The 27,436-nt window shown below is 38.8% G+C and overlaps 1 protein-coding gene across 5 annotated transcripts; it reads left to right on the top strand.

Annotated features, from left to right (window-relative positions):
• The first annotated feature begins 1,665 nt into the window (after nt 1-1,665).
• On the top strand, nt 1,666-26,722 carry lpin1a (lipin 1a). 5 transcript variants are annotated; one of them, XM_059354448.1, is made up of 24 exons: nt 1,666-1,818; nt 4,925-5,125; nt 5,696-5,791; nt 10,990-11,086; nt 11,170-11,383; nt 13,163-13,225; nt 13,457-13,549; nt 13,729-13,843; nt 14,891-15,119; nt 15,331-15,483; nt 15,591-15,684; nt 16,177-16,373; nt 16,499-16,592; nt 16,698-16,767; nt 18,482-18,568; nt 19,003-19,095; nt 19,912-19,973; nt 20,090-20,228; nt 20,624-20,772; nt 21,497-21,583; nt 21,716-21,868; nt 22,401-22,515; nt 22,632-22,735; nt 22,860-26,722. In XM_059354448.1, exons 2-24 carry the CDS (start codon nt 4,934-4,936, stop codon nt 23,026-23,028), a joined length of 2,865 nt encoding a protein of 954 aa, XP_059210431.1. In that variant the 5' UTR covers nt 1,666-1,818; nt 4,925-4,933; the 3' UTR covers nt 23,029-26,722. The 5 variants fall into 5 exon arrangements, with proteins under 5 accessions (XP_059210431.1, XP_059210438.1, XP_059210446.1 ...); XM_059354455.1 differs by having other exon boundaries at nt 13,732-13,843; XM_059354463.1 differs by lacking the exon at nt 18,482-18,568.
• Nucleotides 26,723-27,436: the final 714 nt, after the last annotated feature.

Genomic DNA, 27,436 nt, shown 5'->3' on the forward strand with positions numbered 1-27,436 from the left:
GAACTGATATTTTACCAGTGGCCACTCATGGTATGGCAGCTAAAAATACCCCTGTGGTCCAAAAAGCATTTTCACCATCAGAAAAGAGATGACTGTAGAGCTGTTGACTCTTTGTATTATGAATTTTGAATCCATGAAAACCAAGAAAGTCCAGTATCCAGTTCTTATAATGTATAGATGGTAGATGGGTGGGTGGTGGGTGTAGTTTGGTAGAAATAAAATAGTTCCTACATTAAATGCTCACAAGAAGATCTGTGGATTATCTTGATTTAGTTTCACTTTATTGTCCGCTGCATGAAATAGACATTTGTCTTCAGAAGGCATACAAAGCAACACACACAACACGCAACAACTACAACAAAACAAACTATTCATTACATCACAACAGTTGTGCATCCTAAAGAAGTGACAGTAGTAAAATTTATGAGTGGATTTTTTCCCCACTCTCATGTGAGTACATCCAAAATCGCACAATGCATGAGACTTTGCAGTTTTTAACAAGACATATATACATTTAAAAAAGTGTCTTGAGTGCAAAATGTCTTAAAAAGTAGTGTTGGTGCCTGGGAGGGGGGCTAGATGTCTTTTTTGGTGATTTGAGTACCACAAGCACAATCTAGAGTAATAAACCTGAACTACAGATAAGAGGAATAATGTGTACTTTTGATTTTGGGGTAAACTGTTTGAACCCTTTGAATAAGTAGAAACCAAGTGTGACAGTTAAATACAGAAATACTATAAAATCACATTTTATCATAATGAATCCCAATATCATAATAGCAGTAATTAATTTTAAGAGGAAAATTTCGTCACACTGTTAAAATAATCGCCAAAGTCATTTTTTTTCAAAATTTTTTTTTTTTTGCCTAAATCATCTCCTCATGACGCCGGCCACCTATGGTAAAAATCGTCTACATCCTCAGTTGATCAGATCATTTGATTTTACCCCTTTAAGATAATCACTTCTTTGACAGTTTGCCACATTCATAGGCATCAAATAAGAACCCAGCAAAGAACAGCTAGAGGGAGAGTGTTTAGTTATCAGTTTAGTTTATCAGTGTTTTTATTGTTGACACTAATATTGGTAACACTTTACTCTAAGGTGTCTACATAAGAGTGACATGAGCGTGTCATAAACATGACATGGGATGTGTCATGAACATTAATGACACTTTGAAGTAACATTAATGCTCATGTTTCTGACAAGCTTGTGTGACTCTTATGTAGACACCTTCAAAATAAAGTGTTACCATATCTTGTTTAAGTCACAAAGGCATGTTCAAAAAATTGCCTAAGTAATTTATTTATCTTAAGTTACATAATTTACACATTGTGTTATTACTATGCCAATAGCCATCCTTTGTTACATCCTTTTTTAGTGAAATTATCAATAAATGTCTCACGTTCTCTTTTGGTGAAGTTTTTTGTGTTTCCAGCAAAACTTGAAAAAAAAAATGAGTTAGGCGATTGTTTTAACCATAGACTGTATATAAAAATATAAAAAAAATAAAAATAACAATTTTTTAACAGGGTGACAATTTTTAAGTCAACATTGTGTGACGTCAGCGCTGCCTCAGCCAATCGGATCGCTGTTCTTTTGCACTCCGGTGGCGGGGGGAGGAATATTTTAACTGCGGTTTAAATAGCGAAGCAGCTTCGAGCAGAGAAGTCAAGATCAGATATCAGGAACGCGTTACAAACCATGTCTGATCTAAGGACTAACACGTAGCGGACTCACACTGTAGAGGAGACGTTTTTAGTTCACTATTTGGATGGCGGATAAAGATTCCGGAGCGTAGAGCGACATCAATAAATAATGTAAGTAGGATTGCTGCAGGACTGTACAGTAACCTTTCGTTCGGGGAATATAAAACATCATATCAGCCTTTTTTATTTACTATGTGCTCAGTGGAGGCTTGATGGTCGGTTTTGCGTGTTATAATGTGTAATCTGTTTGAATGAAGCTCCGGTGTGGACCACAGAGCCTCACCCCGTGTGCAGATGTTTACATGTCGCCTCACAGGCCACACATGATACTACAATCACAGTATGAGCTCATGTTTATGGCGTTTATTCAGCTGCAAAATGCTCGTGGCAGCAGTTATTGCCTATTTATAGAGTAGGACAGACATGATTTAAAATATATACAATGGTAATATAATACAGTGATCTCTGTTTGTCCTTGAGGTCACTAGGTTGTAACGGTCAGTAATCCAGACTGCATCTCCAGTCACATTAAATGATGTAATTGGATAATCCTTCATATCATCATCTGTCTGTAAATCCCTCAGCCTCTCTGTCACCTCTGATGGCCCCTCTGTGCTGTAGTGAGAGTCGCACTGAGTTTCATATTAACTATTAACTATACAAGTCTTGTTGTCAGAAATAATAGCAGTTATTTAGAGGTTCCTTTACTGTTGTGTTCTTTCTTTAGTAAAAACAATACAGAAATTGCATTGCATATTATAGCATTAAATGAGCTTGTCTCGTGATTGGCTATTACATAATGGAGAAGCATTGTGATTGGCTGTTTAAGAGAGGTTTCCCAGAAGAGTGGGCAAGGCTTTGTGTGTGTGTGTGTGTGTGTGTGTGTGTGTGTGTGTGTGTGGAATAATGGCCCCATCTGTATGCACGTGGTGTATGTTGACAGTGATATCAGGTCTGTGGCATGTGAGTGAATGAGTGCATGTGCATGTGTGTGTTTGTGAGACAAACAAATTATAGGCGGAGGGGTCAAATAATTATGTAATCACTGTCAAACAGTCCAACTCCCATTGCATGAGCAATAAGTCACACTAAGAGATTAAAGGACCATTCACACAAATGACAAAAATCATACACATAGACATATTCACTCGTGGTTATTAGACATGACTGTAGTTTTGCCTTTTTGCATTCACAGAATAAAAAAAAACTTTGATTTTAAAAAATAGTGTCTTGTTACTGTTGATTGTTTGTCTGGCCTGCCAAAAACATATTCAGGAGGTACCACTGTTATTTGTAAATTACATTGGATTATTTTTAAGTATGAATACGGCTACATTTAAGTTGAAGTGATTTAAGCAGAAGTGCCATCAGGCTTAATTGGTTTAATAACAGTGTTGTAGCGGGCTGGTCGGAACAAGTCTATGATGAGTGTGTGATGTACAACAGAATAATGTTGGGTCATCAGAGCAGAAGAGCCTCATTCTGGGAGACACGGTAATTGATGGGTGTTAACAAACCGTGCTTGTCATAAAAAGGTTCTCACACGGTCTGCCAAGATATTGAGCCATCTGTCCAATAGGCACGCTGTAATAATGTGTGAATGTATGTGTGTGTGTGCCAGAGAGATAGAGGATGCCAGTATCTGAGTCAGCACAAGCAGGTGGGACACTTTGTTATCCATATAAGACAGTGATGTCACATACTGTATATGTGTGTGTGTGTGTGTGTGTGTGTGTGTGTGTTTCTGTGTTTGGTTTTATTTTTCTTAACCTAATTTCTTCTTTACATTCACGTTACCTGTTTCTCGAGAGTCTTCCTTCTTCCTCTCCTTTTCCTTTGAATGGGTTTCTATCCAAGTCATTTAAAATGATTCATTCATTCATAATCCTTAATCAAAACTTGGGGCCTGGAGCCAATCCCAGCAACAGGTACACCCTGGACAGGTCTCCAGACTATCACAGGGCTTACACATAGAGACAGACAACCCCTCACGCTCTCATTCACTCCTACGGGCATTCTAGAGTCACTAATTAAACCTGAGCTGCATGTTTTTAAACTGTGGGAGGAAGCCGGAGGACCCGGAGAGAACCCAGGCTGACATGGGAAAAACATGCAAACTCCGCCTCATTTAAAATCAGATATGTCAAATTATGCCTTCACACCTAGTGACAGCTAAAGTTAGGCTAAAGAAAGACTGTTTGCTGAATAAATAATGATAATGTGTGGTGTGACCAGGCAATAATTGATTATATTGCATTGCTCACAGATGAAAAGTGGCATCAGACAATTTGCAATGCACTCTATCAAATCTGTTAACCACATACTCTCATTTCGGTTACTGGCATTTGTTCCCATAGTACCATTAGCTGGTGTATCAATTGAAAATACACTGATGATTCATTTTTAGGTGGTTCTATAAAAGCTTGATATATATTTTTTATATATTATATATATATTTATTTTTAAGTATAAAGGCTGCTATTGTTTTTGAATGTACTGTCTTGCGCTTCTATTCTTCTCTCTTTATCGGCCTCTCTGCCCTCCAAATCAACAACCACCCATCTCACTGCCAAGTGAATGCATTTTCCTGTCTGTGTCTCTCTGCAGAGCCTTGTTTGGCATTCTACACAGAGAGCATTAGAGGCTGTGGATCAGAGAGACTGGCACAACAACCTGATTACTCTGCTCCCTCTTTGTGTATTTGCATTAAAAAAAGAAAAAGTCAGATTTGGATTTTTATCATTTTTTGATTCAACTGACAAAAAAAAAACTTTTTTTTTTTTTTAAAGCTGAATGTTTTCACATCGATGCACCCACACATACCAACACCAGTCACAACCACAAACATACCCCATGCTCAGAATCACCACGAGAATACTGTCATTGTTTATGGTTTCAACAGAGACAGTGAGGTTGTCTGACGTGTGTGGGCAGCAATTGGACTCAGGGTATTAATAATGTATTCTAATGTGGCATGGAAGCCTTGTGGTTACACAGACCATCTCATCTGGTTAGTGTTTGTTCCCCGGCAGCCAGACTAGGTCCATTAAAGGTCATTTGTCCTGCCAGTGTGTGATGCTATGCATATGCTAAAGCCCTCAAATGTAAACAAAACCTCATTTAATGGACAAAAAGAGTCTGAAGTAGGGACATCTTTGTGAGAAAGTAATAAACAAGAACTCTCCCCCTCTATCTTTCCCTCCCTGTCTGTCTCCAGTTACAGACCATGAACTATGTGGGTCAGTTGGCGGGCCAGGTGTTTGTGCAGGTCAAGGAGCTGTACAGGGGACTCAACCCTGCAACACTGTCTGGATGTATCGATGTCATCGTGGTCCGGCAGCCCGATGGGTCCTTGCAGTGCTCCCCCTTCCACGTCCGCTTCGGCAAGATGGGTGTGCTGCGGTCCCGTGAGAAAGTGGTGAGATTATAGGCTGCTGTCTCCCTCACGCTTTCACTCTCTCTTTCTTTCTTTTTTATCTGCATGTGCAGTGTAGTTTTGTGTATGGGTTATTTGAGAGTTCGGAGACTGTTGCTCACAATTATATTCTGACAACAGTTTCACAAGTTTTTATCGGTGTTGAAATAAGTATTCGGGCCTTTTGCTGAAGTAAGAAATACCTTCTCACCTTACAAAATTAAAATACATTCAAAATCAGAGTTGCTTTTCATGATAAATTCACACTTTACTACAAAATTCTGGTAACATTTTCTGCATAATGCAGTCATGTATTTCAGCACACCAGACACCATATTGCACTCACTGAAAATCAAACAATATAGTGCATTGCATTACTGCATTAAAATACAACACTGTGTGTATACATTTCTCTTGTGGGTGAAATTAAAAGTGACGGATCAAACACACAAAAATACAATATTGATATCTGTAAGATGACATATGTAGATATTTATTTACAAAACTAACAGCTACTGAATATGTCTACACAAAATCCCAATCCTCTTAACACATTATTACTGTGTCTTGCAGGTGGACATAGAAATTAATGGAGAGCCTGTGAGTTTGCACATGAAGCTGGGAGAGAATGGAGAGGCCTTCTTCGTTAAAGAGACTGAGAACACAATGGTGAGTAATGATTGACAGAGTAGGAACAACACACATAAATATAGTACAGAACATAACTTACTGGCGTGAAGGTCACACAGGCTGAACCAAAATAAACTAAATAAATACTTGAGTTGCACTCATAAAGGATACATTTGACTATTGCACATTTGCATTGTGGAACTTAACTAATTTTACCACCTGATGAAGAATTTTTAAACGCATGTTGCTGTCATTGAAATAATCTGATTTAGATTGCTAGTTACAGTAAACTGCTCAGATGAGATCATTGTCCTCTCCAGTAGTCTGAGATGCAACATGACACTGAGTTCTGGCAGCCAGCTGGTGGAGGCTTCAAAATCTTTTAATAGTGACCGGCCTATCATCATCATACATTACCAGCGTGAAAAAATCCAAACAGAATGGTTTAAAGTTCATTGTTCTGTGACCTCAATCATTTCAAAAGTGTGTCCTGGCATTGATAACACAAAATATGCGACTAAATCAGACTTAAAATGCAGTATTATGATTGTGAAAGATGTTTATAATACATTTCTTTTTAATTTTTCATAGTAAAAAAAGTGTATATTTAAAATTACTTAATTAAAACCTCTTATCATATGGCCCCCTTTTATAGAGAATTGGGGGTTGGGGGCAGTGGATTTTTAGGGAGAGATAGCAGGTCAGCAATAAATGCCACATAAAAGTGGTGTAAGATGGTGAAAGATGAGGATTAATTTGAGATGCGGTTTAGCTCTGTGTGTCATGTTGTTCTGGTCAAAAATATCTAATAAACATGACTAAATCATCTAATTAATGAATGAAACATATTAAGGTGTATAAGGGTTCATAACATTAATATACTGTATGTCCCTTTGAAGTCCATTTTCATGTTCAACTATGTCCCATAAGTTGTTGCAGCATTTTTTGGGTTGATACCATTTGTTATACACATTTGGTGCAGAATTATGCAATTTTTCATTTTCTCATCCTCTGAATACTCTAGGTCTATTGTTTATGGTTATGAAGTTTCATGAGGCTGTGATTATCCTAGAGGTCACAACAGCTCATTTTATACAGTGAGGTCGAGAGTCAAGAAATGCCCTCACTGCTGGGGTGGTCGGTAGCGTAGTGGGTTACGCAGGCGCCCCATGTGTAGAGGCTACAGTCCTCGCTGCAGCTGGCTCCGGTTCGAGTCCCGCATCGGACGGCCCTTTACTGCATGTCATTCCCCTCTCTCTGCCCCCTGTTTCCTGTCTCTCTTCAACTATCCTGTCCATTAAAGGCATGAAAAAGCCCAAAAAAATACATTTAAAAAAAAAGAAATGCCCTCACTGCAATGAACTGGCTACTACTGATGACTAACATCATCCCACTTGAAGAAAAACTGGGCTCATCCAGTCTCTCTACATATCCATTTTTTCATGCATTTTTGTTGAATAAACTTACACAGATAAAGTGGTTGTGCCTACTGAATGAGATGCAATATAAACAAGCAAGTCCCGTTTGAAGTATGATGTCTCTAATAGACCACACATCTGTTTATACGGCTACGAGTCTGGATTTTACCGCTTCGGAAAGTCGGTCAAGGCAGCACTAATATTTTACTTCATCAAGATGCCACAAGGTTCATGCATTCGGACTTTCCTAATGCATTTACTGTCAACTAAGCCTGATCCATTAAAACCGTGCAGTGCTAGGACAGGTTCTGATCACCAACACCATTATACTTGAAGTAATGTAGTACAGTAAGACAAACAAACAGAAGAGAACAAGAGAAGATAGGAACACATACAAAAATAGGAATAAAGGAACATAGAAAATCTGAAAGAGAAATGGATAACCTTACCAGTGAAATGATGCATGGAAAATGACATCTGTCTATCTAAATTTGGAAAATAATCTGCTGATCTGAGATTCTGTTTGTTCAAAAGCAGATATCGCTTTTAGCAAATCAGCTGAAATATAAGACGAACAACAAGAGGGAACAGGAGCTTCCGTCCTCTTGTGGCATCCTGTAGGCCAGCAGGACTTTAGTTTCCTGGAAACGTGTCAACAGGACAGACAGGACAAACAAAAACCGTTTAGTCAGCTTGTTTATACAAAGCACTGGACAGTTTGTAACATTTTGCTTCAGGATTCTGGAAAAATAAGTATGATTGCCCTTTATCGCTATCAGATAACAACTGAGCTGCACCTTGTCCTGCTGTTTCCCTATGCATTGCCAATAGTAACTCAGTAGCCACTGAGGTTATTTTTTTCAAATGCAAACCAGCTCTCCTCATCTCCTGATTTATTTATGTGTATGTGACTTGCTAGTATCAGTGCCAGAGTTCAGTCATCAATTGGGAAGCACAAACCAAAAATGTATGCACTTTCAGTACCATAATGCACTTTGAATGAAACATCCTCCATTTAGGGATATATAAGATATGAACCCAGATAACTCAGTTCTCTCTCCCTCTCTCTCTCTCTCTCTCTCTCTCTCTCTCTCTCTCTCTCTCCATTCTGGAGTCCTATGACAACGCGACAGTGTCACTGGTCATGTGAATAGACTGACAGGATTAGGAAAACAAACTTCAAAATAATTTAGCAACTGTTTTGCTATTATCTTCCTACGTAGAAATTATCTGTCAAACTACAATTGTACAGATTTTGGATAACTCTTCCAAACAATTCAAAAGTCCAGAATCTGACCTGGAAACATTTTGCTTTGACAACTGAGTATGTGAAATGGTAGGCAAGGATTAATGGGAGTTTAGAGGGTCAGGGGCATGACGGGGAGTACTCTTCTGAAGGAAACAAGGAGGAGGGGTGAGCGTGATGAGAGCTGGCTGACGTTTCCAAGTTCGTAATTACTAAGAGGAATATAATTAATCGGAAAATATCTAATTCTTAATCTAATGGATTACATTGGTCTGATTCAGCTTTCATTATTTACTCTGTCAAATATGGGGAACCTTTCTCCAAAAGTCAATTAACCTGTAGGTGCCAGGGGTGCTCTTTAGAGTAGCTCTTGCCACAATCTGAATGGATGGGAGATTAAAGTATTTGAATTTTAATGCTTTAGTTGCAGATTTTCTCTGGCCATGCACATGTCACTGTTTGGGCCTTGTGTCAGAATCTCTCCATGCCATAACTTTTCCTTCGCAGAGTGGAAAACCACCAGAGGGCTATTTATAGCATTCCTTCTCCCATAGTCGGGTGCACACAGACTGCTCTCAGGAACTGGCTGTCACTGATCTGTGTGCTGTCCAGCAAGACAAGACAACAGACAGGCAGATAGTGAAAAAGGACACATACTGTACAGTATTAAAGCACAGATAAACATGCATAAAAGTCAGATAAGTCAGCATAAGCACTGCCAGTGTGGTCTTTGTCAGTTTCAAATGACCTATTTTCCAAGTGTTTTTGTTCTGTGTGCCATTAAGTTATTATCCTATTATTTTCAATGGAGAAAAACATCAACGACATTCTTAAGAAATGGTTTGGCATTGAGCCAGATCTTCTGTGCCTCCTCTACCCAGCCCTCCTCCGCTCTGTTCCTCAGGGGGTAAAGTTAGATTTAAGGATGTGTTCAGGCTTGTGTACGGGCAAATAGATCCAGCACTGGAAACATTAACAAAATGCTCGAACAGAAATTCATCTTCAGGCTAGAACATGAGGAACACCTGTGGTAATAAAACCCATATGGTGTCATTTATCTTGATGTGGTTAACATGAATTGCCTTGCAGTTGAAAACATTAATTAAAGGGTAATTGTTTTTGTGTTTATCTAACCTATTTACTGTATGAGAAGCTTTAATTCCATCTATACAATGCTGCATGGAGCTTTCTAATAATCTCAGTCTTGAAATGATGTCGTTTAGTTTTTGTGGCTCTGCTCTTTAGGTTTGTAATGTTTTTCCTTGAGAGAAGGTTAATAGATTACTTCATAGATTGAGAATGAAATAAAAGATAATAAATAAATAAAAACACTTAAATGATTGAACAGTGCTTAGGGCTTCATGTTTCCAGAAAGGTTGAAGCTCTTAGCAGATGAGCTGTGACCTGGCATACTGCACATTCTGAGCTTTGTCCCTTTATCTCTCCCATCGCAATGAATTGGGCTGTTTTGGACTGTGTCATGACACGTGCACTGCAAGGCATGTGTCAGTCTGCACTCTTTGGATCATCTCTTTATCCCTGTCTGTCTCTGTGTGTCTCTCTGTTTCTCTGTCTGGAATGGACAGTGTTGTGAGACTGTGATGAGCATATCTGTGTAATTTTACTAATCCTAGCTCAAACCTAAATTACCACAAGATTATTTCGACTCACTTGCATGAGGAAAAAAATCTGTCCCATCAATCAGCAACACACTTTTTAGTCAAGCTAGTTGCATGGCTCCAAGGATGGGGATATCTGTTGGTCAGTCTACCAACTATCACATGGCTAAAATAAAGATTAAGATTCAGTTTTGCACACATTCCCACATTCCCGATTCCTAACCTGTAGCCATGGACTGCCCATACTATTACATGATATTACTGTATATAAAGATGGAAAAGATGGCTGCACGTCCTACCACTGTAGAAAACTTAAGCTAAAGATATGGGGACTGCCATCTTGAGCATTAGGAGCCAGAGTTTGCACAGTGTCTGGTGGAGCCACAGTATGTCCCACACATACATAGCATCAAAGAACTAAATAAAACCAAACTTGAAAATACATCAGAATGATAAAACCAAATTAAAATTCCAGAAACCAACCTATGGGAAAATGTATTTGACATATACTTTGATTGTTTTTATTTTGGCCTATCCACTAATTTGTAGGGGGAGGGATTTATGACCTATACTGAAGCCTACCACCAGGGGGCGATCACGATTTAGCACCATCATCAGGTCAAAACTAACCAAATACCTAAAACTAATGACAGGCTCATCAGCCTCAGTTGAACATTGTGTTTAGTGGTCATTAGCAGTTAGCATGCTAATACACCTCACTAAGATGGAGAATATTGTGTCAACATTAAACATGCTTAGAATCAGGATATAAGCATTGTCGTAGGGATGTTAGCATGACATTAGCATTTAGCTCAAACTTCAGCCTTACTGAGCATGGCCATATAGACTCTTTATCTTCTATCCCTTCGCACTTACTTGCCCACATCATACCATTCTGCAGTTTGTGATTATATCCATGACCTTATTTGATAAATCCTATTTCTGTGTCGACAGGAAAGAGTTCCATCATATCTTGCAACATCACCCATAATGTCAGTGGGGGCGGAGTTAATGGAGTCCCAGCTTGGCAGGGGCAGTTCTCGTCACCATGGTAAGCCCTGTTGAAAAAAGACAGTTTGGGATAAGGTGTGTGGTTTTTCAATGGTTATAATGTTACTCTCTCACATCACATAGACACCATCCCCTGCAGCTCACTTCCTGTCCAGAGCCTGGGACTGCAGCAAAGTGATGGTGGCATAACCAAGAAGAGGAGGAAGAGGAGGAGGAAGCCAAGGTCAGAGGCAGGAGGAGGGGGGAGGAGAGAGGAGAGTGAGGAAGAGTTCTCGGAGGACCAGGACATGTTTACTATTGACCTGAGCTCTGACGAGGAGAGAGAGAGTGACAACAGGTGTGTACATGATAGATTTTTGATTTTGTGTTTCAGTTAATTCAATACTACAACAGCTACAGTTTTTTTTCTCAGTCTGTTTTGAATTGTTTTAGTTGAAGGAGTTTGAAAAGTCCTCCCTCCCTGTATATTTGTGTGATTGTGTAGAGAGTGAGAGAGAGCAAGAGAGCGAGCGAGAGGCAGAGAGAGAGAGAGAGAGAGAGGTTATTAAATGCCAGTCTGTTCCAATCCTGGGGTAAACAACCTCCGTCAGCAGTCACAATGTTGTTTGTGAAGAAGATGAACCACTGCCAACAGCATCTCTAACTTCGTTAAGGGGATAGACTGTGTATGCGTGTGTGCCATGCTTGAATGATTACGTAAGTGGTTGTTCCAGCAACCTAAAAAAAGGCCATGTGCATTTCTACCACATGAATCAGAAATAGAAAAAAAAGACCTGTAAACTGAGGACATCCTGTTAATGTTCAAATTGGAATTTGTCCATGTATAGCAGTGTGGCTCTGTGTCCAACTCTTTGGTCCAGTGGTCCAGACTGAAATGGGCTATCTCTTAGAGGGATGCCTTAAAACAATCATGTCCCCCTTAGGATGAGTTGCATTGACTTTGGGGATGACTTCAGTAATGATCTAGCACCATCATCAGGTGCAAAATGTCTGTTTATAACACATTAATGGCACCTGCGGAACTTATGTTATTCCAGCTGTAGCGTCAGCTGTACTTAGTGTTATGTGCCAATAATCAAAAGAGATTTGTAATATTATACCTGCTGAACATGTTAACATTGTACTGTAATTGTGCGCGTGCTAGCATGCTAACATCACAGTGCCAATGGCATTGCTGTAGACGATTGGTCTTGTCAGTATTTGTACCTTAATTATAATTAAAAGGTTTTAAAGCCCCATGAAACCTGGTTTTAAACAAGTGTTTCTCAGTAACATTTAATATTTACAACTGAAAAGTTATTCTTTGAACATCAACAAGTGTTTGATGCTCAAGAACTCAGCCAACCTGCTTCATTGGGACTGTGTGGGTGTGTTTTTTCAGATAATATTGACAGTGACCAAGCAACTACAACTGGTGCATGAGCCCCACCTGCCTTAAACAACTGAGGAGAACAAAAGAAATGCAGATATATCTCCTGTGATAGTCAGAAACTGATTGAGAAAATGTGTTTTCAGAGCCCTTAAATCAATTTCATGTCACTTACTGTCTTCATTCAGTAAAATCCTTTCAGTGGCTCAGATTAAATGCTCAGGATCAGTTTAGGGAGATTAAAATAAATGGGCTAGTGTGCATGAGTGGGCATGTTTGTGTTAAGATATGTGTGTGTGTGTGTGTGTGTGTGTGTGTGTGTGTGTGTGTGAAAACCAGCTCAGTTTTTGGGACACGCTCCAGGGATTTGCCCTGTTCCCACAGTGCTCTTTCTCCTCGGAATAATGTGGTTTTTTTAGGAAGTTAACCACATGTAAGGCTGCGAAAATTCCTGTCTACCTTAAAGACATGAAAGAATGTGCGTCTGCCTCATGCCATGCTTAATGCTGTACTATGTGTGGTTACAGTCAAACAATCTGCAGCAGTAGTAGTAGGGATAAGATAAACAGACTTTTATTGGTGTTTGAAAGCATTTTTATGAGCATAAACAGATCACTTGTTTTACTTTATTTGGACTTGCAGAGACACTGTGTATTCATATAAAGTTATGTGTACACAGGTTGTGAAATAGTGTGTGTGTGTGTGCGCACATGACTGACTTCTCCCTATGTGTGTGTTTTTGTTCAGAATCGTGTACGGTGATCAAAGGTCTACAGCCAACACACACACCGATTGGATCCGTTCACAGAGGTATGGCTTGGACACAAAACACACACAGATACACACTTTATGATCTCTTTTTAACCTCTACTCAGTTCTTTTTTTTGTTTATAGTGTATCAAGCCTTTTTAATGTGCTTCCTGAGTACACAATGATCATGATTCACTCTCTCATGATTCGCTCCCTCACTTTGTATTTCCCTGACTTTGTCTTCTTTTTCTATTTTTGTCTGTCTTTCTGTGTCTTGGTATCTTCCTGTAGTCATCTGATTAAAGAGACTCTCTCCATCCCTCCACCGTGTGGTCTGTCCATCTCTTGTCCTCAGCAGACTTCTCACTTTTCCTGCACTGTTAGGTATCACTCTCATATTTACCCTTGATGAATGTCAGAAATGAAATAATGCACTCAAAAATGAAAAACTCACATTTTTGCTGTATTTTATTCTAGTATTTTGAAGTTTATGATGCATTCAAAAGGTAATGTATCTTGTCAAATATGGAGCACAAACTTGAATAAGTCTTTCACTTTCCTAGCAGCCAGGATGACTCTGGGTCATCAACACCAAAGAGCGACTCGGAGCTAACCAATCAAAACAAAGACAACCCTGAGATGTTGTGGACCTGGGGCGAGCTGCCGCAGGCTGCACAAGTATGTAAACACACACGCACACACTTTAGATATGCTGGTGGGTGGATTTTGTTACTTTTGGATGGAAAACATTGCAGTTCCTCCCCATTTCCTATAGAGACAGTCTCGCCACAGGTCATACCCTACCCCTTGTGAGTTGGGAAACCATCGATGCCACAATACACAACCATGGCCTGAAACGCCAACAGGATTGTATGTTTCTAGCTAAAACTATTAGATTTAAGCATATCATATGATTATTTTAGCACTCTGTGTACCAGAAAAGGTCAAATTGGCAGTTAGCAAGTTAATGTTATCTAAGTGTTAGCAAGCTAATGTTAGCTATATGTTAGCAAGCTAATGTTAGCTATATGTTAGCAAGCTAATGTCAACTATAACATTAGCAAGCTAATGTTAGCTATATGTTAGCAAGCTAATGTCAGCTATATGTTAGCAAGCTAATGTTAGCTATATGTTAGCAAGCTATTGTCAGCTATATGTTAGCAAGCTAAGGCACTTTCTGAATTATCCACATTCTACTACAACATGAGTTACATTGTGTCAAACACTTTAGCTTAACTTACAGGAATGTATTTAGCCTAAAACTGACTTTAGATATATGACTTTGTGAAAAAAAAAGCACAGCATACAGCTTTCTCCAACTGCTGATGTCTTACGTCTGTATACGTCACTTTTGTCCTCTTAAAAGTTCAGTTTTCCGGTTCTCCAGCTTATAAAAACTAAGTTCTGGGTTCTTTACACTGTTGGTAGTGTATTGAACCACAGAGCAGCTTTAAGACTTTTTTTCTTTGCTTGCTAACAGACAGAATTGTCAAGAAAGCTCTTTCTTTCAATACAAAGACAATAATGGGGAACGATGGATTGCCTTTCTCTCCATTGGGGGCGGGGCTTAAGTGTGCTCTATCTCTATAACATTATGCTAAGCTAAGCTAACAGGCTGCTTAAAGAAAGTGAAGCAGCATAAGGTATTTTCCAAACATGGAGAAAAAATGGAAATAAAATACACAAAAATATTGTGTATAAACTTTGTTCTTTTCTCTTTCATAGCCGTCCTTCCTAACTTCCCACCAGAAGCAGGATCCTGTCACAGTGTCCATCCCAATGTCTGCCAGCACCCACTTCAGAGCCATCAATGACACGGGACCCCCCTCCCTCACTCTCTATGCTCCCCAGCCAGGGGAGAGCACTGCTCATGGTGGGGACAAGGACACTGAAGAAAGCAAAAATGTAGCCAGGCACGGACTAACCACTGGGGACATGGCTGGAGATGGACATGGTAGTTTTTTGAAAGACACAATTACTGTTGATGCAATTAAATGGAATGCATCATTCTTGTTTAGTCAGTGGAAGCAATTTGGCTTCGTATTATCAGCTGATAATTCATCCCATAAAATGTATTGGAATAATACTTAATAATAACAATATAAATTTACCATTATAAGTTCCCCTCATGTTTCAGCATACCTTTACTGTGTTGTTTTCTTTAGGGAGAGAGGTGGAAAGTGTTGGGCCGTTATGTGCAGAGATGGAGGGTTTAACAGCCTGCTCAGTGTCTCCCAGGGTTCTCCTCGATCATCTTGAAGAAGGTGGCAATAGAGGAAGTCCAATCAAAAGAACTGACTCACCATCCAAGAGGAAAGGTATCAGTGCTCTTTCTTAAACAATACAATTTAGAACTCAAAGTGTCTATATTTGTTTCATTATGATCCTACTGCTACTGATGCTGTGTGATATTGTCTCTTATTAGAAAAGAGAAGCCAACACCTTGGTGCTGATGGCATATACCTGGATGATATTACAGAGCTGGAGCCTGAAGTAGCTGCTCTCTACTTCCCTAAAAGGTTCAGTAACTAGCGTATGTCTTCATATGAGTAAAGAACATACAAACATCTACTGTACAGAGGGCTTTAATGTGGTGTAATTCACCCTCTGGTGGCCATTGTGGAGGTCTTCAGCAAGATTCAAAAGACTTACTTGTATCCTGTTTTGCAGAAATAATCAATGACCTTTTTTAATTTATAGCTATCCTTCCTTGCATTTACTTAGCTGATGCATTTATCCAAAGTGAATTACAATAGGTGCATTCAACCATATGGGTACAACCCAAAAAAGTGCAAAAATCATGCAGTCAGTTGTTTTGGCCAAAGTGCAGTCTTATACTTTGTGACTTATTGTAAATACTTGCAGAAATTAATTATTAGAGTTAAAATATTGTGGTGGCTATAGTTGGCTAACGTTTGCTGCTTACTTTAGGTTAGTGTTTATTTGACCAACACCATCACAACAATATTTTAGAGGTGTGTTAGAGCATGTGTGTTTCTCTATCTCCTCAGTGATGGAGGCAGCAGCTCAATTAGAGGCGACTCCGAGATGATGATGGGAGTGCGCAGTGACAATCAGTCCCCACAGTCAGTGGGCAGCAGCGGGATGGACAGTGGTGTAGACAGTCTGCCCGATCAAACAGCAGACCTGCCTCATGTTGCCATCTCTTTGTGTGGAGGCCTCACTGACAACAGGGAGATCACAAGAGGTAGGATGAAGGGATGTGCAAGAAGGCAGTGACAGTGTTCAGTTTAACTTATTTTCTTTTTAAATCACGTTTGTCAATCTGTGTGTGTCCTTGCCTCTGTATTTACTGTGTGTTTCATACCACAGAGCAGTTCCAGGAGAGGGCAATTTCCTATCAGCAGTTCTCTGAAAACCCAACTATCATCGATGACCCCAACCTGGTGGTCAAGATAGGCAACAAGTATGTACTGTTGTACTATGATACCAAAGCCTGATACACATTTCAACTGTGAGCTGTCTTTGAGGTGTAAAGAAGTGCTTACACGCCCTCTGTTGTCGTTGGTAGGTACTACAACTGGAACACAGCAGCTCCTGTCATGTTGGCCATGCAGGTCTATCAGAAACCACTGCCGCAGGTAAGACCACCACAATGATACTCATATGTACTGTGTGCTCTCACTTTTTTCCAGGTGACTGTATGCTTTAAGTTATGAGTGTATGGCATCATGGTGGTAAAAGAAGTATACAATTTTATGTAAGCTAAAGTACCCAGTATTATCACCAAAATGTATGGAACAGAATTGACCCTCTCAGTTTTATATTATATATTACTTAATAGTATTATATTGTAATATTATATTGTTTTATATCCATATACAGTTTGGGTTTAATCTATAAAATGTATCTTATTTGTACTGGTTTGTATGTAAGTAGTTACACCAGAAACAGTAAGTAACATTTGAAATAAGGTGGAAGATTTTATAGTCATCATGTCAGTCTGAGACAAACTGAACTCTGTAAACCAAGAGTGTTGGCCTCCCCTCAGACAAAGCTTGTAATAAGGTGCCATCCACACTTTGTTTGCTTGCTTAGTTTTTCTGGATTCGATATACTACCAGTTACTGGATACTATGGGATCATGATTTTTATTTGATCCTATAGACAGTTAGCAATGGAGCCACAATAGCCTTACATTACTGTTAGACATAACTTGACAGACTACACCCCTTAAAAGGTCACTTTGTACTAACACTTTATTAGTTACTGACTTGGAATGAACTCTGAAGTGTCTGAATCCCCCTTTTCCTATAAACATGCATGTAGGCTATTTTATGTGATCTTTTAATATTTTTTCACTTACATTCACTGAGCCTTTGCTCAAACACCTCTTTGCTCAGACCCTCTGAAGAGGCCCACCTCACACTTTGAAAACCTCATTTTATAAGTGGATGATTATTATAAACTATTTATTTTTCTTTATTTGTCATGCATAATTGAACTCTAGTCTAAAACAATGTTGTGTCACTAGGGCAAATAAGCTACTGAACCACAGCTGGGTGATGGTTTCAGCGCATAAAAAAAAAGTATAGGCCTGAAAATCAACTGTAGGCTATCAATGTCCAACAGGTAGCACTGTTAAAGTAAAGATAAAACAAGTAATTTTTTCCCATACGTTGTCATGAAAAGATCCATAAACACACCAAGGGGGGTAGTTGATGACTTTAAGCAAGTTAAATAAACATTGGAAGATAGGAATGATTCTGTCCTGATGTTCTCTAATTCATACGTGGTTGATCACTGAAATCATATAATGTTTTGAGATCGATTTAATTTGATTATATTATCGTTGTATTTGTTAGGTGGTGTTTAGTGTCTTTGAGTGTTCTGCACCTCCCTGCATCACTTTCTCTTGTGCACTCCCAGCATCTTGCAATTATTAATTATCGTTATTCCTGCCTAATCTGATGTGTCACTTCAGTGTTGCCAGTGCCATTATTTTATGAAAAAGTTCACCAAATGCTACCAGATAATGTGTGGCTCTCACAGTAATCACCTTTCAACCATTTCAGTTATTATGTGATATTTGATAATTTACACAAACTAACAAAGGACAAAGCTGGCAGCACTGATATGGACACTCAGTCTGAAATGGCAGTAATTGTTATTGGTTCATGAAGACACATGGGGAAGCTCACATCAAAGCTGCTCGTCTTATACCACAGTGACATATTGCTTTAACTGTGTTTTCCTAACACTTTAATAATGTCATGTCTTTATCCCCCTCCTTATTTTTTCCCTATTATTTACACATATTTTCCCACCATCCATCTGATGTTTGTGTGTTCTAAGTGTTGGTGTTTGAGTTACGTGTTTTCTGCCTTTGGCCTCTTCTCATACTGCCTGCCTGGTCTGTTTGGCTCCAGCACCTCCCAACCCGTATGATGTTTCCTTGCTTTGCTCGAGTGTTGGTCGGGGCATGTCTTTGTCTGTCTGCCCGTCTGTTTATTTGTTTTTATTTTCAATCATTTCCCACCACGATTAGATACGTCTTTCTATCTTCTCCCTGTCTTTTTGGGATTTTCCCCCACTGCTACCAGTCACAATCTTCACAAGTCTCTTCCTTCAGGTTTTACTTTGCATCCTTTGGTTTGTGTGCCATTAAATTTCACCTGTAACTACCATCATTGTGGTGGTAGTGGTTTGAAATGTGCTGTGTTTTTTTTACTTTTGTATTTCTGTGCTCTCTGTCCATTTCATTTGTCTATCATTGTTTTACCAATGTTTTTTGCTTCACTTTGTTTTGAGTTTTTCGGTCAGTTTTGAGTTACATTTTCGTCAATTTTGAGTTGTATGTGCATGGTTGTCTCCAGGCCTCAGTGGAGAACATCATGAAGGAAAAGATGCCAAAGAAAGGAGGACGCTGGTGGTTCTCATGGAGGAGCCGGAACAGCGACTCCAAATCAGTGAGTACAAAGACGGACACATTATTGATGATATTTTATTAAAATATAACTAGCCTTTCGCCTTTACAATCATGGAAAAAAAAATATTAGACCATTGTTTTCTTCAATTTCTTGTTCATTTTAATGCCTGGTACAACTAAAGGTACATTTGTTTGGACAAATATAATGATAACAACAAAAATAGCTCATAAGAGTTTAATTTAAGAGCTGATATCTAGCCATTTTCCATGGTTTCTTGATAATAACCAAAATCATTATAGGGTCATATTTATTCCTTACATCAACACATGCAACAGTGTTTCAGTTATATACTGGAAAAAAGAAGTGGATGTAGCCTTTGGGTCTAAAAGGTGAAGCCAAGTGTGTTGAACCTGCATCGTTTCTAATGGCCAGCAGGAGGCAGCTCCTCTCCGATTGTATAGAAGTCTGTCACTAGTTTAAGTCTTCTTTAATACAGCATGATATTAATTTGTAAATTATAAACCCTTTTAGAGTAAGCATCACATGCATCTACCTTTCAATCAGGATAAAGTTGTAGCAGTGTGCATTTATTGCACTGTGTTTAATATTAGTTATAGCTGTGAACTTTGTTAGCAGTGGCTTTGCACTTTTGTCCTTCTCAGTCAAATCCACCCTCTTGTCCAGATATGGTCACTTCTGACTTCAAAAGCAACAGCCAGTCTTCAGGCCTCATAGATGCTTCAAAGTAGTCGTCCACAAACCAAAGGGTTACGGTGGCTACATCCATTTCTTTTATGTAGTCTATGCTTTCAGTTGATTGAGCCAGTTGTGACCTTTGACCTTTGTGCCCTTCAGGAATCAGTGACTGATACAGGAGACAGTGGAGAAAGCTCACTCACGATGCCCTCAGTGAACAGGTGATTTCAGACGAACATTTATTTTTCTTTCTTTGTCTTTTTACCCACTTCTCTCTCAACGCCATTTCCTCCAGTTACCATAGTTTCACCAATCTAAGCTGTCTCTGATTTTTCAGAATGAAGGATGAGTCATCCTCGAGTGATGAAGACCACACATCACACAATCAGGCGCCAGGATCCTGCCAGTCAGAGCTCCTGATGAGCTCCGGCAACGTCTGTTATACGAAGACTCTTCGACTCACCTCAGAACAACTAGTATGTACTACTACAATAGTTTTTTATCTCCTAAATGGGGAGAAAACATCCACACGAGTTAGTTTATGGCAGCTCTTAAGTGACTTATTACATATTGCATAATGTGATAAAGCAGGATGTGGATAAAGTACATACATTACTTATATAACATCTCATTATGGTCACCAAGAATGGAAACACGTGTCTTACAGATGGATTACAGGTTATCTCTGCAAACACTGGAATTGAGGACAGTTGGCAACACTAAGTGTATATTTAAATGAAGGATTTTTTTCACATAGTGTTGTTTTGAGGAGTACCCCACAGTGTTATGTTATTACATGTGTTCCTTACCTGGCTAGAGTATATAACAAGCCTCACACTGTGTCTCTCTCTTTGTGCGTATGTGTTTACAGGCCGGCCTGCAGCTGCAGGAGGGTCCTAATGAAGTGGTGTTCAGCGTCACCACTCAGTATCAGGGCACATGTCGCTGCCATGGCACGATCTATCTTTGGAGCTGGGATGACAAGATAGTCATCTCCGATATAGATGGAACCATCACCAGGTAAGAGAAAGCAAGATAGTGTCACTGTCACTGTTGTAAAATTCACAAACCAGCCTATAGCAGAAGGCAGTTCAGTTTCAGCTTTTCACCAGTAGATGTCAGGCTTTGTACAGGTTTGGGTGTTAGTGGTTTGGCTCTATTTGCAGTAATTAAAGGACCAATAGAAGGATTTGTCTGTTTTCAAATTTCAATTTGTCAGAACTCTTAACACTCAGAACTCTCAACACCCACACAGGATAAATTAATTAAAAGATGCAATAAAACGGACATGTGCAATACAATTGATATGTGCAAAACACTCAATTTACCTCATGTATGTCCTTGTTTAGCTCTGTATTTTTTAAAATGTTTTTACTCATGTTGTTTTGTGTTATGATTGTCATAACTATGCACCTTATGCAGTGGCACTTTCAATTTTGTTGTATAGTGAACTATATAATGACAATAAAGACTATTTGATTTGATTTGGTTTGTAAACACAACATTCTCAACAACACCGGAGATCTCCAGAATACAGCAAAATGAAATTGAAAAGAGAACATACAGGCAGGGGGCTGGGTCATACACACACTTCTACTGTGATAGTAATGATTTTGAGGGATTATTATTTTATTTTTTTGTCTATACTCTATATTCTTTTTCATTGTTTTTTTAGGAGAATCATTCTCATTGTGCCTTTAAGTGTATCTGTATTGATTATGTTATGTTGTGTGCTTCAATAAAGGTCGGACACCCTGGGCCACATCCTCCCCACACTGGGCAAAGACTGGACCCACCAGGGTATCGCACGGCTCTACCACAAAGTCAGCCAGTGAGTGCTATCTTACTTCTTGCACACAATGTACAGAATGCAGTGGTAAATCTGGCTAAATTAGCAGTTATAATACAAATATCACACATATTTAGTTAATTGTGCTCAGCTGTCTCTCTCTCTCTGTCACAGGAATGGATATAAATTCATGTACTGCTCAGCGAGGGCCATTGGCATGGCTGATATGACGCGAGGCTACTTGCACTGGGTCAATGAGAGGGGAACCATGCTGCCAATGGGCCCAGTGCTGCTCAGCCCCAGCAGCCTGTTTTCTGCCTTGCACAGGTCAGACATACACCACATGTACAAAAATGCTACATTGGAGCAAAATGGTACAACAGCATATAAGAGTCATAGGAGAAAAAATAACTGCAAATTTCCAAAATTAAAGTCGAAAATTTAAGGGAAAAAACCCTCAAAAGTCAAAGTTACAAATTTACAAATAAAAGTTGTGGAAAAAATGTTTTTTTTTTTTCTTTTTCTGTCAAGACACAACATAATTTCACTTAAATCCCACCACACCAAAGATGCCGCTGGTTGCTGTGTGTAATCCCTGCGGTGAATGACCTAAACAGATTTTAGTTTGCAATCGGATTTAGCAATAAGCCTTGATTCACCAAATTATCATAAGCATCTGGACATTGCCGTGAATTTGGTCTATTCAAAAGAAAACTACATACTTCTTTATTTTTTTTTAACCTACAATGGCCTTAATATACCATCGTAGAATTAAAAACCCAGCTCTAAACCCAGCTGCATGTGAAACTCTTTACACTGGAGGAATGGAATGTGTTTGATGTCATGCTGTGTTGTGCAGGGAGGTGATTGAGAAGAAACCAGAGAAGTTTAAGATTGAGTGTCTCACAGACATAAAGCACCTGTTCTACCCCAACACTGAACCTTTCTACGCTGCTTTTGGCAACAGAGCTACGGTGAGACTGCTGCACACACAAGCATGTATTCTACCTGTAACAGGGAACATTAAGTCATTTTTGTGATTATTTCTGTGTATTATGTGGAATCATTGTTTATGTATGTGTGATTTCAGGATGTGTATTCCTATAAGGAGGTGGGTGTTCCTCTAAACAGGATTTTCACTGTCAACCCCAAGGGAGAGCTGATACAGGAGCATGCCAAAACCAATATCTCCTCGTAAGTGATATTCTCTGCTTCGCTTGATTTTTATCCATGTGATCTGGCACTGGACACACACAGGTGATTGACCGTCTCAACTCTGGCTAAAGTCCGTAAACGTCTCCCTCTGTCTCCCTCTCAGTTTTGGGCGTCTGTGCGAGATGGTCGACCACGTCTTCCCGGTCCTAGCTCGAAATGAGGGAGCAGACTTCCCCCACCCTGACACCTTTGACCAGTGCAACTACTGGAGCAAACAACTCCCTGATGACACTAACCAGGAAGAAGACCCACAGCCACTTGAGACAAGCTGAGGAAACCCCATCAAATTCAGCATTCAGGACCCTGCGTTGCAGCTTGTCTTCACGAAGTGTTAAGCCTGCAGCCAAGAATCAAAGTTAAAGTGTTGAGTATTTTAGAACTCATCCAAGAACTGTACATGATGAATGGATGAAGCTCTGTCGCTCCTTCAAGGATCAAATACTTCACTTCAGTAACTATGACTACTGATTCAAAGTAAATGAATGTGTTTTCAATATTCCACATATTAAAAAAACATCTTGCCATCATTCAACATTAAACAGTGAGAACACAAGCAGACCTAAAGGTTCATTACAAAAATGACTACTATGTCAGAAAAGGGGAAAGTAAAAAAAATCCCTGATGAATTTTACCAGCTGCTTGAATGAACTGATGGCTCAGAGTCAGGACTCACATATCACACATATGCAAGTGCACCAACTCACAGACACACACACAAGACACACACTTAAGTAAAACTTGTAAAGCCATTACGTAGACAATGCACGACATTGCAGAGCAAAAGTACAATATCGCTCATTACATGTTTTTCAGATACCTTATGCAGTGCATCCACTGCACGGTACGACTCAACTCACTTTTTGTACCATTCTGTATTTAATTTTCCACTACAGATAGTACCCCCCTCAGTGTAGGCGGAAGAGTAGAGTATCATCTGCACTTCATTGATCATACTTTTGTTAAACAGAAAAATACAAGTGTAAACTTTCTGAATCCAAGGTTCTCTCTTTCAATTAATTAAGATTATCTAAATTGTGTTGGCAGCTCATACAATACACACTTCATTCAAACTCAAAAGACACAAAATAAAACTTCCCAAACCTCTTAGTCTTTCCACTGTTCCAACAACAACCAACTCTCCTTTGGACGAAATAAATCCTTAATTCACAGAGTATAATGTAAAATATCCTGCTTGGCTACATGCAGTTTTCTGCCCCTCTCTCTCTACTGTGTCCTGGCTGACAGCAGCAGCTCTCTGTCAGTTTTTGGAGACAGTCCATTAAATTTGTAATATAAAATGATAAAGAAGAAAGCAGCTTGTCATACAGGAACACTCATTTTAGTTTTAACAGTCTTGTAAGTCACCATGTTTCTCAGGCCGGTAACGTGATATACCATAATACCACCCAACCCTACTTGGAACTGAGGTGGTACCAACCAAAGATTTTGTTAATTAAAAAACAAAAAAGAGCAAGATGAGTTGAAAGCCACACCATGCAGTGGAGAAATTGGCAAAAGCCACACCACTCTTCATTTAAAGCTGCCACACAAATTCATTATTATTTTTGCACCAATATGGTTCATACGGTTAACTCCAAGATCTAGGAGGATAGGATAATTCCTTTTTTTTTTTTTACAGAATTCTATGCAAAAAAAACCCCCAACTCTTATCTTAGAAAAATCAAAAGTTGACCAATCATTGGGTGACGTTTTCTAAAATGTAAGCACTTACCCTGTAAAATACATAAGAAATTATTTTGCTGAAATTCTGCTGCAGAGAATCCTGAGAAGCAGCCCTTCCAGATTGCCTACACAGCTGGCTTCTACAATTGATTAATAAAATATAAATTACATATACAATTCAGCTTTTCAAATCTGGCACATCACTCCTTATTTACATATATATATATATATATATATATATATATATATATATATATATATATATATATATATATATATATATATATATATAAAATCTTGTTTAGAAAAGATTACTGGCTTTTAAAAAAATCCATCCTAACAGCGTATTTAGCCTACCAAATACTAAGAAGAGGCTCAGAATCTTGTTTGAAGTTTGATACCTGGTCCAGGTATGTGGCTGTCATCAGCTTTTCTGACCTCAAGTGCAATAGATACAGTACAACACCACACTACGTTACAGGAAAAACCACTCAAGATGCAAAAATAGCATAGGTAGTGTATTCAGTCATATTTCTGTGCCAAACTCCTTTGCAGGTCCAGTTAAATGTGTGTGGTCTTCTGACCGTGCTACTGTGAAAGATGTGGCTCTGGCACATTTTCTAACTTGTGTTTAGTGACAATTCTCAAGACAAATGCAGTACAATGCAAATAACTTCAGTCTGTGTTCTTTCTGTCTGTTTTTATACGTACGTTAACACCAGTGATATGCTAGAATGTAGTTTATAAATCACTCAGAGTGTATGTTATTATAACAACTAATGCTCATCAATGCAATTACTGTAGAAGCCCTTACAGGGCTCTATGGTCATATATTTTATTTTTATTTTTTAAGTTGTTACTGAACAGATCAGCATACCTTATGTACAGAACTCATCTGTAAAGGAGAATTACTGAAGTACATATATGTAACGTAAGGTTTTTTCTTCACAAACACATGTATGTTTTTGTCATTTGTACATATTTGTTATCAGATGTTTATGTTTTCATCCATTGATCAAATAACATCTTCTGTAATACATTCATGCCAGATGGAAGAGTTTATTTTGTATTACATGTCTAACTTAAAATGGGAGAAACCACTGTAAATAATGAGTAACAGTAATTTTTGTGACCATATGAAGTGAACTCTAAAAAAGAAAAAGCTCTGATAATCTTTTTGAGAGCTGATATATTGTCTAAAATGCTTTGTTACTGGTGCTCATTGAAATTATTTTATGTTTTACTATGAATCGATTTTTTAATCAGTTTCAGCATCGGAGTACAAACCTGTACTTAAAGAAGGTACCACATAAAACCTCCTCTATCAAACATATTTAAAAAGCTGTAAGCAGCTTTGAATGCCTTCAAGAAATCAAGTTGCTACTTCCCTCCAGATTTTAAATCACCTGACAAACAAAAAACAACAAAACAAATTAATCCTCAAAGTAAATCACCAGACTTTAGTTAGACTTTAATTTCTAGTCTAATATTAATGTGTCCTATTTGAAAATCAAAATGCCTGAATCCTGTGATTGATTGTGAGTGTGTCATAGTGATCTGTACTCTGTGTGCATAGGATAGATATGTCTGATGCTATACTGTGATTGACTGCCTAAAGAAACTAATGAGGAATTAACCTTTAATCTAAAACACTTTGACGTTCACATGAGTTTGGGGAATCCAATGTAATTTGTGTAAGAAGAAGCGACGCAGAGGATGCATGCTGTTGTAATGCTAAAATGCATATTTATGTGGATGTAATGATCACTGTCTTGTCACCTGATCTAGGTAGGAAAGTACTTTAGTATTAGTATTGTAAACATGCACTGACATGTTAACTTGTAATTATTTAAGCCAAAAGCACACTCTGATCTGTGTGAGGTCACATTATTTGATACTCGAAAGATCCTTCTGCCTTGTAGTCTTGTAATTATCGTAAAGATCTCCTAATTGTATAATGAAATATGAAAATCAGAAGAAAGAGGGGATTTTTCTTCTTCATGAACATAATGCTCTTCCCATTTTTTTTGAAGTAAATCATCTGTTTGGTGATTATCACCTGATTCTTTCTGTGAAAGATCTATTAAAAGTCTTGATCAGTTCTGCAGTCTGCCTCTGTATTGACATGGATGTTGACCCAGTTTTCTGTCCCATATAAAGATTATGTTCAGGGCGCTATGAAGCAGCCCGCTGAGCAGTGTACAGTGCAAGCTATTGTTGACAGTGTGGGTTGAAAAAATCTGTGCAATGGACACATTTCAATAAACTCGAAGGTGATTGCTACTTGTGTAACACTTACTGTTTAGAATTGCATTTTGCTTAATGAGTATTTTTAACTTTTGATATTTTTTAACTTGAACCTATAATGAAGTATATTTACACTGTAATATTACTACTTAAGTACTTAAGTAAATAATCAGAATTTTCCCCCAACTGTAAGGACTACAGACACTAGGATGCAAATGATATGGGATTAAAAGAAACACTAAATATCTAATGGATGAAGCAACACAAACATACAGCTGTGTCAGATAAATAGGAAACCTCTCTCTCTCTCTCGCTCTCTCTCTCTCTCTCTTTTTCTCTCGAACTATTTCATCACATTCCTCCCACTTCTCCATTTCAGCTGGCCTCCCTCATGCCCCCATGTGAATGAACCTCTCTCTCTCTCTCTCTCTTATACACACACACACACACACACAGCTCTTCCTTCCTCACGCCCCATCCATTAGTAAAGGAAAGTTTGGCTCCTTTTTAGGAGTCAACCATCCTGTGCTCTCATGTGCTGCACTATGTAGAACATTATGTTACTGGCATAAACAATACACATATAACATATATCAACAAAACAGTCACAGTTATAATGTAGTCTGTTGTGAATGTGTGGAGGTTAATATCCTACAGTCCACCAATGCTCCTGACCGTGAGTTACACAAGCCCATGACAGAGTACTGATGTGTTCAAAATGAACCGATCGTTCGCTAACTCCCCCTCGCG

Source organism: Centropristis striata, chromosome 2, assembly GCF_030273125.1.
Source record: "Centropristis striata isolate RG_2023a ecotype Rhode Island chromosome 2, C.striata_1.0, whole genome shotgun sequence".
NCBI classification, from domain to species: Eukaryota; Metazoa; Chordata; class Actinopteri; order Perciformes; family Serranidae; genus Centropristis; species Centropristis striata.